Genomic DNA, 11724 nt, shown 5'->3' on the forward strand with positions numbered 1-11724 from the left:
CTGTCAGGGCTAGCAATCATCTGAATGTCAGCTGCTGGAAAGGGTTGGAGGGCAGAGTGCTGTTCGTCTCATGCCCGGCTTTTGGGTTTCCCACAGGCATCTGATTGGCCACTGTGAGAAGCAGATGCTGGACTAGATGGGTCTAGCAGGCTCTCCCTATGTTCTTACATTCCTCCTGCCTTCCGCCCTACCTTTCCTGATAGGCAGGAGAGAAAGCCCCACTGTGCAAATGCAAGTCCTTGCCTAGGGTTCCTGTTGACAGAACTCATTAGGTGAATTTGTTTCTGGCTTGTATGAAGCCAGAGTTCCAGTTACATCCAAACTGGGAATTCCGGCTTATTGTCGGTTAACAAGCAAGGATGATAAGCGGGGAAATGCTTAATGTCATTTATCAAGCAAGGATAATCTTGACTTGTTTCCTGAAATTAAGCCAGAGATCCCCAGTTTGTATGTATTGGTAACCCTTGCTTAATACAAGCCAGACGCATAGCACTGAAATGGTGCTTGAGGAGAAGAGGGCTTGGCCTTGACGAATTGTTCCCAGCTTGATAAATCATGCTTTATGAAGTCAGAAACGATATTTTAAATTGAGCCATTGTTTGATCATTTCTATAACCCTACATTTGAAGCCTCGGTGCCATTTCAGATAAAACCAGTTCAACTGAGAACCCAGTGATTCTCAGGGAATCCCTAAACCTCCACTGCACAGGAAGCTGCCTAATACTAAGACAGCATCTCTGGGAATACTAGGGATTGATCCTGGGACCTTTCAAACACAAAGCATGTGGTCCACCACTGAGCTACAGCCCTATCAGCAGCCTGAAAGACTGCCAGGGCCTTCGCTCTTCAGAATCTTACAAATGCATACAAATAAAGCAGCATTTCCCTTGCACGGTAGTGACTACATTACACAGCAGCAGCGGATCTCTGAAACAAGCGTTTGGTGTATTTCAACACATACACACCAGAGGGCACCACTATCCAGCCATAAAGAGAGCTGAAGTAATCAGGGAATGGAGGTAGCACAAATTTGTCAATGAAAAAGTTGAGGATGACGTAATGTTGCAAGGCAGACGCAACTCCAGCCTCAGAGTGGCCAGGATTACTGGATCTATGCCAGGTTATTCCCATTTATATGAATGGGACACAGCAGGCTACAGATTTTGGCTTTATCTGTGTATTCGAGCCTTTTAAAGCCTTGAAACACCCTGGTCTTCCAAGACCCACAGCATTCTGTCGGGGCTCCAGCCAATATGTTCACAAGCCTCTCCCTTCATAGGACTTTTTCTAGGTTGGATTCCACTGCTGTAATGAGGAGTTGGTTGGTCATTTTGCCAGCTGTATCCACAAATAATTTAAAACAGGCTAATTGGGGACAATCCGATGACTAGATCAATCAGGACAAGCACCTTAGGATGCAGCAGATCAAATCTCCAGCTCGACTGAACATTTGCCAGCGTAACTTGCTCATCCCGGCTCAGCCGAGGCTGGTGTGAATTCCCAAAAAGAGATGTTCGGGGGTTGTGATGGACTTAAGTTGGATCCTAAACCCCCACCAGCTTCATCTGATGTAGGACACTATTTTAAAGGCCTCTTTCCCCTCTGCCAGACTTAGGCAGAGCGGCAGACCCACTGCTGAACAGGGTTTGGATCCGCTGTCACTTTACACCGCTTTGCTTTATGTCAGCATTCTGTGCGTAGGATTGCTCCCTTTGGATTTCAAGTCAAGTAAGAACTGAGAAAGACAGCCAGCATCTATCTGCTATTGGATGGTATTGCAGCTGTGGGATCCCATGCATGAATACTCTTCCCATGTGGCGCAACGGGTCTGTACATTTGGCTGTTAACCAGAAGGTTGGTGGTTTGACTCTACCCAGGGATGGCTGTGGGCAGGATTCCTGCATTGCAGGAGGATGAAATAGATGACCCTCAGGGTCCCTTCCAAATCTACAATTCTATTATTCTATGTATTCATTTATTGTGTTGATATCCTGCTTTTCTGTCAAGCCACCCAAGGTGGTTTACCATTTTAAAACACTAAAATAAAATTTAAAAAATGGATTAAAAAATGGGTGTGCCTGCAGATTATCCCCTCTCAGCAGCACATACAAAAGTAGCTCTTTATGTTCAAACCTTATTTCTGAAGAGGGTCTCATGGGTATTGTTGGTGCTAACCTTTTAAAGCCCTAAACAGCCTCGACCCGGTGTACCTGAAGGAGCATCTTCACCCCCATCATTCAGCCTGGACACTGAGGTCCAGCTCCAAGGGCCTTCTGGCGGTTCCCTCACTGCGAGAAGTGAGGTTGCAGGGAACCAGGCAGAGGGCCTTCTCGGTAGTGGTGCCCTCCCTTCAGATGTCAAGGAAATAAACAACTATCTGACTTTTAGAAGACATCTGAAAGCAACCCTGTTTAGGGAAGTTTTTAATGTTTGATGTTTTATTGTGTTTTTAATATTCTGTGGGGCGCTGTCCAGAGTGGCTGGGGAAACCCAGCCAGATGGGCAGGGTATAAATAATAATTATTGTTAATTAGTTTTGTGACTGCAACAACAGTCTCTGCAATGAAAAAATAATCTGAGAACCTGAGAGACAGCTGTTGCCCACAATCCATGGTGGTTGAGTTGGCATGCTGTACAGTGGTGCCTCGCAAGACGAAAAGAATTCGTTCCGCGAGTCTTTTCGTCTTGCGATGTTTTTCGTCTTGCGAAGCACGGTCCGTCACAACTGCGCCTCTTCAAGCGGCTTTAAAAAAAAAGCGCAAGACTTTTTCGTCTTGCGAAGCAAGCCCATAGGGAAATTCGTCTAGCGAAGCAACGCAAAACCAAAAAACCCTTTCGTCTAGCGGGTTTTTCGTCTTGCGGGGCACCACTGTATTTTAGACAAGGATGCTCCACGATTAGGTGGACCTGCTTACATGGGAACAGAAGGCAATGTGTTAAAGCAGTTCAAAGGCAGCTGAATACCAGTGAAAGATACAGCATAAGCAGCAGTGTCAATGAAAATAGGGGAGGCAATGACAGAGATGAATCTGTTCCCGAAAATGGGGTTTTCAAAAAAAAAAAGGTGCCATTTTGCAATACTGGACAAGTCTCCCCACCCCCAGAAATTGTGAAATTGAGAGGGAAATAATATGAACACATAGCTTTCCTTGATAGTTTGACTAAAGCTTTCCTTGAGGCTCTTAGAGTTATGGTAACCAGAGAGCTCCTGCTTGGGGCTCTTTTGCTTTTCTGCAGTTCTAAGAAAAGCAGTGGCTTCATTCTATGCCAGTCTCAATGAAAGTTTTTCTGTCCAAACTAGAAACAACATTGGATATCCATTATTGGAGCTCTTAATATTGTTTTGTTCATTTAAATGCAGATGTGCCAATGGTGAGAGGGTAGCACTCCTCCAATAGGAAGACCAAGGCTGTAGGTACAAGGTGAGTCAGTCCAAGCACCCATAAGGAGTTCCCCAATCTCTCCCTCCCAATCTTCTTTTAGGCACAAAGTGATGGAAAGGAACTGTCTTTCAGCTCCAACACGGTAAGAGTGTGGAATACTTTTTATTACTGCATTCAGTTTTGTAATGAAGTCATTGATTCCAGTCTCGTTATTTGTAATTTGTACCATCTCTTCCTCCACAAACATTTTGGGGTTGTTGGCTTTTGTACTGCATTTGTTTCGCTCTAAAGCCTATCCAGATGACAATAATGTGGTAACACTGGGAAGGATCACAAAACTAATATGCATAATGATGGATGGATAACTACTAATGAAGTATTGTTGCATCAATGAAGTTTTGTAGAATACACCTGAACTCCACCCCCACCCCCACTGTCGAGGTGCCCAGAGAATTTTCTAAATCCATTGCTGAACTGTGTAGATGAGTCCACAATGAGGCCCAACCTTCTCCCAACTGCTTTAAATGCCCCAAAACAAAAATTTAGGTGGCATAGAGAAAATTTGAGCACTTAAAACCAAGGCCTTGCCATGTGGTAACAGCAACTATTGTAGAACAACTGAGAGTGGCCTCCACACAACAGTCAAAGCATGCCAGTTAGCCCTTTGGCATAATAATAGCATGCCAATCAGAACTTTGGCATATAATTTACTGCTACGTAGTTGCAAAGGGACATGGGTGGTGCTGTGGTCTAAACCACTGAGCCTCTTGGGCTTGCCAATTGGAAGGTTGGCGATTCAAATCCCCACAACAGGGTGAGCTCCTGTTGCTCTGTCCCTGCTCCTGCCAACCTAGTAGTTTGAAAGTACGCTAGTGCAAGTAGATAAACAGGTACCGCTGCCGCAGGAAAGTAAACGGCGTTTCTGTGCGCTCTGGTTTCCATCACGGTGTTCCGTTGCACCAAAAGTGGTTTAGTCCTGCTGGCCACATTACCTGGAAAGCTGTCTGTGGACAAACGCCGGCTCCCTTGGCCTGAAAGCAAGATGAACGCCACAACCTCATAGTCGCGTTCGACTGGACTTAACCATCCATGGGTCCTTTACCTTTTTATGTTACATAATTGCTGTACTCAGTGCAGGGTGTTTCTTTTCCATCTAGATTCTCGTTAGGTCTTAGAGGAAAGTACTATATTGACCAAGAAACCAGGAAGTCCATGAATTTGCTAGATGGCCTTAGGCAGGCCACTTTCTCTCTAACCCCCACAAATTTTGTAATAAGGAAACAGATATGTCATACCTCTCAAAATGACTTTGGGGATTTTTGAGATAACACGTCTGAAGTGTTTTGGGCATTCAATTACTGTAGTGCTAAAAAAAAAGAAAAGTAGGAGGAAGACAGCCCATTACCTTTCCTACTGGATGAGCTGGTACAAGATCATTTGTAGCTGAGGGCAGCAAACCAAGGACTGGTTGTGCTGGATGAATGCTGTTGTCTTCAGTGAGACCAGTGTATAGTAAGTGATGTGTAAATAATAATAATAATAATAAATTTTATTTATACCCCGCCCTCCCCAGCCAGAGCCGGGCTCAGGGCGGCTAACACCAGTAAAATTACAGTAAAATCATAATAGGGAAAAAACAAAAAAACCACCAATTTAAAATACAGGTTAAAATGCAAATTAAAATGCAGCCTCATTTTAAAAGTAGCCCATAGATCAAAACCATAAGGGGAGGGAAAACATAAGGGTCAGACTGAGTCCAAACCAAGGGCCAGGCGGAACAGCTCTGTCTTGCAGGCCCTGCGGAACGATGTCAAGTCCCTCAGGGCCCTAATCTCTTGTGACAGTGTTCCACCAAGTCGGGGCCAGTACTGAAAAGGCCCTGGCCCTAGTTACAACCAATCTAATCAGCCAATGGGGCTTAAGTTAAATGCAAATATACCAGTTCAAATCTTAATCGATCAATGCCTTTGTTTCTCAGTGCCAGTTCCCAAAAGCAGGCCACCACTTTGCAGATGACCCAAACAGACTGGAGGGAACGTTTTGCTTCATACCTTTGTCATTCTGGAAACCTCCGCAGCGAATCCATTTCTTTAATTTGATCAAAGTATTTATAACCACATTGCCCCCTTAGAATCAAGAGATCAACGTGATAAATACTTGATAGTTGACCATTACATGGACTAGTTAAGGGTTTGCTTGCTGCTTTGGAGAACAGCATCAGAATAGAAGGCAGTTGTATAGAGCAGTCAGAGGAAATAATGGTTGGTGGGTGGGGTTGGAGGTGCAGCCTTGGCACAGACTTTAGTGAAATCTAGACACATATGAAAATGCTTTTTTAAAAAACGTTTTTCTATAGCTCACAATCACCATCTAATGCCACATTTGTATAATGCAGTTTACAACACACTTAAAATGTTTTATTTGCAGCTGTATAGCTGAGTCATTTGGCTATCTGTTCTGCTCCTGAGTTTGATCAGGGTGTGGGTAGCTGTTTCTAGGGAGGAGCTGTTCCTTGCTAATAGAAGACAACACTGGACACAAGCTTAAACAGTGTACACAAAGTGTATCCTATTGTCTTACCTTAAAAATATTTATCACCACTCCAATGCAAACAGTTCCCAGGTGAAATTTTGAACCTGAATATAACATTAAAACCATACTAAGTGGACTTTTACACACACACACACACACACACCCCGATCAAGTATTTCAGTTCAACCATTTTTTGACTCCTGGAATTTTGGAGATGTACTTATACAAGGCATAAAATTAACATAGCATGCTTTTAAAGTTTTGTTTATTAAGAGAGATAAACATGCTAAATCAGTCTCAACCTATGTAGTGCGGAAGCAAGTTTCCCCAACATTTCCAGAAAGCTTTCATCATCGCCAGTGTTTCCTTCCAAATGAGCTCTCTAAAATTTGGATTGGGGCACCTATCGAAGCACGTCCCTCAAGTAAGTCCCAATGAATTCAATTACTCCTAGATAGGTGACTTTAGAATTGCAGCCTCAATGTGTCACAATTCCTAGTCTAAATCTATACCCAATCTATCGGCCAGAAATACATTATGGGATTTAAGAAAATTTGTAGCCAATGTCCCCTCTCTCCACCTTTCTGTTAGGATCTGGACAGTCCTGGGGCTGCATAGAAGTACACTGGACTAAGGAAGACTAAAGGACGTAGCTGGTTCTCGCAACTGCATCACTTGCATACGAAAACCCTTTATTCACAGATCAGCTTCTGAATCGCTTTCTTCGGTCTTCTGAGGTAACCTCTTAATGCCAACAATAAGATCAATACTTAAAAGCCTAGCTGCACATTGAAGAATGGAAGCCACTAATTGGTACTTACAGGACACTGATTCTAACCTTTCTTGATTTGGCAGAAGCGGTTGATTATTTCTGACAGCGCTGGTAACTTCAAGATAGAGCTGAGGAAAAGCATCCCTTCTCTGTGCCCTACAGAGGGTTTTTGGAACACTGAGCAATGTATCAGCAATTACAGCACAAAGAATGGATACGTTTGCTGACTGGCACCGCTTTGCATAGCAGGACAGGTAGTAATGTAACAGTATCTCGAATATCCCACCGACTGGCAAAACTGATCCCTCCTTTATGTAAGAGCTGGAATTACTCTGAATATGGCTTCTGATATTATCCGCTTCTTTAACTCCATGGCCTTGCCTAGTACAAGTGTCCTCAGTGAGTTGCAGCTGCACATTTCTGGAACTGATGCTTCTCTCTGCTCTGGTAGGAGCAAGCTGATTTTTCGCAAGTGATTCATTCCTGTCCATTCTCAATATTCCTTTTGGATGACTGCGTTTCTGAGACACCTTTTGCAAGTCAAATAAATCACGTTCACATTCATGTGGTTCTGAACACATGGCATCATGCGCCAAATCTACGCCCCACGACTTAGGCAGATGCATGGATGAACAGGCCAACTCTCTGTCTACCGATGAAGCAGAAACAACAGAGTCCTCTTCCATTTCACACCCACAAGGTCTTGGCTGCTTGGCACAAGCGTGAACCTCACCGCAGCCAGTGTGCTTCTCTACAAAATGTTGCTGTGCATCAGAACACTGCTGACTATTATGCAGTGTTTCAGAGAGGTTTTGCTCAGTCAGACAAACAACCGTAAACATCTGTCGCAACATTTTGAACGCGCCATGAAAAGCACAAACATGTTGCTCAGTAACCCCATGCACTGGCCCACAGAGAATCACACAGTGGAGCTGAAGGGCACACGTCCTTTCAAAGCCTATATGGACAAATCTTTTGGCACCAAGGTGCAATGGCTGGCAAAATTTTGCAACAGCGGCTTCTGTGATTTCAGTGTGAATATTGTCCAAAGATGGCTTAAAAGGTGAAATATTTGTGAGCCTGTAGATAAGAGATATCTCCTCTGGGGACAGGCACTCTACAATAGATATGCCACTGCTTTTTGCGTAGTTATGAACAGCTTCCTGTTGTTTTACACTTGACAATAAAACCTTGATGTCATTGTCCCGCATGTGCTTTAGAACAGCTTTTGTTCTTTTTGTAATCCAGGTTTTAGATGCCCCATGTTGATTTTCAGCAGTTATGACAACTTCAGCACCCAAGTCAGAATAAGCAGGCTGGATAGGTTCTGTTATAACTAGAACTCTTTTGTCACCGTCTGCAGGACAGTACACAGCAAAGTCTCTGTGAAGAATAAGCCCATCTAGGATTCTTGAACTTGAAACAGGGAGGCCTGTCACAGTAGTATGCAACTCAGCAAAACAGTCATCCACAAAGCATAGGACATCACTCCTATTTTTACCAGCAGTAACTCTGAAGTAGAAATCACAGCTTAACTGGGAAAGAAACTTTTGTCTATTGATTCCTACTTTCCCAGAAAAATAAGCTTCCAGTACCAACCCCATTGTGCTCATACTTATTTCTTCATCAGAAACAGAAAATACTGAATGAAAATGCTTTTCAAGGTCTCTTGTCACTATGTAATCTAGAATGTCCATCTGGATCATTATAAGAAGCTGGGAAACTTGTTTCAGTCTGTAAAAAAATTCTTTACAATTCTCTCTTCCTTGGATCTTCTCATAACAGGAAGGACTACTTCCTTTAACAAGTTTTTCAAGTTCCTGAAGTAAAACGGAGAGAATTACGATGAAAGTTTTAGCACCATCCCCAGTCAAATTGCAGTGTGCGGAAATGCATGAAATCATCATTCTGTTAAAAGCCAAAGAGAAACAAATGGTTTAAAGTAAGCCCACAACTTATGTGCATTTAACTTGTGCACATTCAGCTCTACATGCATGGCAATACATACATACATACATACATACATACATACATAGGAGCAGAAAGGGGGTGGAATTCCAGGAAAAATGACTTTGGCAATCCAACCCAAGACTGAACCCAATGTGTTTTGACTATACATGATTTTGGCTTTAGGCGTGATCCCTGGAATGTAACCCCTGCGTAGACTGCGAACTTACTATATTTGAAATATCTCTAAATGAATTATCTTTTCTACAAGTCTACAGCAGAAAAACAAAAATACAGACAGTTTCTATGTAAGATCCCAATATACAAGTAACTTGCAACCTAAGTGAGAGTTCGGTTCCAGGGATCTGATTTTAAACGCAAAATTGCACAAAGTCAGGGGGCTGCTTACTGGGCTTTGGGAAGGTGGCATGAGGGTCTAGCTCCCAGGGCCCTCACTCAACATTCCCAGACTTTGGTAAGCAAGGCACAGCCTTTCTTATGGGCCTCTGGGACACTTTGAGAGCTCCCACACATCCTTCCCAGAAGCTATTAAGGTGCTTCGTTGCTTACCAGCCTCTGGGAGAAGGCTCTGGGAGATTCCCAGGGCCCTTCCATGGACCTTCCCAGAGCCTGAAACAAGGAAAACTAGCTGGGTGTGCAGGAAATAAATAAATGGAAAGTGGGGAACAGAGGGTTTCCATTTTTATTTATTTATTCCACCCACCCAGATTGTGACTGAGCACCTTCCAATAAAAACACAACGAAACATCATACATTACAACCTTCCTGAGATGCGAGTTATCTGTACTAAGACATTAAAAACACAATGGTTGTGGGCAGATTCCATACATGGGCCACTGGCAACTATGAGGCTGTGAGGGGGGCAATATTTCTGTGAAACTGCCTCAGTGTGGAGGTCATGGTTTCTATGTTCACTATGCCTTAAAAATGACGTTGGTGGAAAATGTGCACTGAACACCAGCAAAAGCGATTAAGGGTCTCGAGAAACTCCCCTATGAGAAAATGCTGCCTTTCAGTTTAAGAGATAAGGTGGATGGGCATGTGACTTCTTGTGTTTTTGACCATGATAAACATCGGATGATATCAACTGAAATAAATGATGCCTTTGTGAGGGAAGTCATAGATTATGGCCCTCTGAGCTATCTGGATGGGAGCAGCCATCAAGGGTACCTCTTTTGACACCTGAGATGTACATTTTTAGGGCCCACCTTATTTCTATGATTGTAAGCTGTTTTTAGCATTAGATTTCATTTGGTGTAACCTGCCCTGGGATCTTAGGGTGAAGGGCAGTCACAGGGGCACCAGTATCCAGCTGGAAAGGAGAAGGTTTAACAAACTGAAGGACAACGCTCCTCCCAATGGAAACATGCAGATGTGGACAGATACACCCCTGCTTTAAGTTGTTTACATACCATCTTTTCTTGCATATTATTTATTACAAAACTCGATAACTAAGCGCTTTAGTGATGAAACATCGGATTATGGAATGACATCGGAGCACTGAACCACTGGTATATCACAAGTGGACTCTCTATTACGCAATGGTTCAAGATAAAATCTATTTTGGAAAGAGAAGAAATGAGCACTGTTTTACAGGTAAACTCTTTATTTACCATGTTTGTTACTGTTTAAGATAAAACCTATTTGGGAAAGAAACTACTTTTGCCATTTTATGGACATTTCTTGTTTGTTTACAGATAGTTGCCTTGGTAATATTAACTTGTGTCGAGGAAAATTTATAATTTATCTTAAAAACCACTGTGAACAGTTAAAATTGTTAGTAGAAATGGAAGAACACTTGTAGTTTAATGGTGACTTTTTGGATATAATGGAGATGTAAAAGATTTGGATTATTAGACTTTTACACCTGCATCTTTTCTAACAATAGGACCCACAAAGGGGAGGAGGGAAGTTCAGGTGATTCTTTGGAATCTTCTGTTTATGTTGTATGTTGGGTATGTGATTGTAAAACTGTCATTTGAAAAACCAAATCAAATAAAAATAAAGTAAAAGGAACATGGAAAAATGAATATAAATAAAATATTGTATTGATTGCAGTAGTCGTCATTGTATCACCACCCTGTTCATTGTTTTCATGAGTGGGCCGGCAACTATAATAATAGTATGCGCACTTAAGTTGCAAATCTTGGTGAGACAGAGCTAAATTTCACAGCGATATCTGATCCGAGTAGGTCCCTTTCTGTTGCCAGATTTCTGATAACAATATTAGCCTATAAAAGAAAAAATGGATTACTCTATGATTATTGGTTTTGCCTAAATAATATTGATTTATACTGACAATTTGATATTTTAAGCGCTATATTGTTCTTATTTTAATGGAATTTAGAAACTTACGGTCTGAGATGTACTTGATTTAAACGTAATTTTATTTATTAATTTTATCTTGTTATACCTATGTTGCTGTATGATGTATTGAATATGGGCCTATGGCCGTAATAAACTATCTATCTATCTATCTATCTATCCCGTGTCTGGATCTGTCTACCAGATTCGGAATGCAATGTCTCAACCACAGTTGCTTCGAATTACTTCTTTTGACACCCCCAAGCGCTCAGAAAACCTGTCAAGAACTTTTCACCATTTCTACTTTAAGCATTTCCCCTTTATTTCCTTGATTTAGGCGGGGCGGCCGCCGCCCTGGCTAAGCCCACGGCCCTCCCCGGAACCCCAGACGCGGCCCAGACCACGGAGCTGCTCGTGAGGAGGAAGGGCGGAGCGGGGACCGTCGATTACCGGGCCGTGGGCGACTCAACGTTCAAGGCCTCCAGCACGCGCCGCCCGTCCCTGGAAAGCAGCACTTCCCCCGTGGGGCGGGTGAGCAGCACGTGCCCTCCTCGAGGCCCCACGGAGCCCCGGACGACGGCAGCGAGCGCGGCGGCCTCCTGCGCCAGCCGCCCCGGTCCCAAGCGCCGCGCGGTCGCCATGGCAACGGAACCGCGGCCCCAGGCGGGGGCGCGCGGTCGTTCGACGTCCTCTCGGCGACGCCGTGACGTCAGGCGCTCCTCGCCCAGCCTTGCGATTGGTTGAGCAGCACGGCCCCGCCTCTTC

The 11724-nt window shown here is 43.5% G+C and overlaps 1 protein-coding gene across 2 annotated transcripts; it reads right to left on the minus strand.

Annotated features, from left to right (window-relative positions):
* Positions 1 to 6163: 6163 nt before the first annotated feature.
* On the minus strand, positions 6164 to 11714 carry BBS10 (Bardet-Biedl syndrome 10). Of its 2 annotated transcripts, none has more exons than XM_082235637.1 (2): positions 11410 to 11714; positions 6164 to 8595 (listed from the first exon to the last, which is right to left on the minus strand). In XM_082235637.1, the coding sequence occupies exons 1-2, from the start codon at positions 11598 to 11600 to the stop codon at positions 6612 to 6614; spliced, it is 2175 nt and encodes a 724-aa protein (XP_082091763.1). In that variant the 5' UTR covers positions 11601 to 11714; the 3' UTR covers positions 6164 to 6611. The 2 variants fall into 2 exon arrangements, with proteins under 2 accessions (XP_082091763.1, XP_082091764.1); XM_082235638.1 differs by lacking the exon at positions 11410 to 11714 and adding an exon at positions 11255 to 11274.
* Between the last annotated feature and the right edge of the window lie 10 nt (positions 11715 to 11724).

Source organism: Podarcis vaucheri (genome assembly GCF_965113315.1).
Source record: "Podarcis vaucheri genome assembly, chromosome: 8".
NCBI classification, from domain to species: Eukaryota; Metazoa; Chordata; class Lepidosauria; order Squamata; family Lacertidae; genus Podarcis; species Podarcis vaucheri.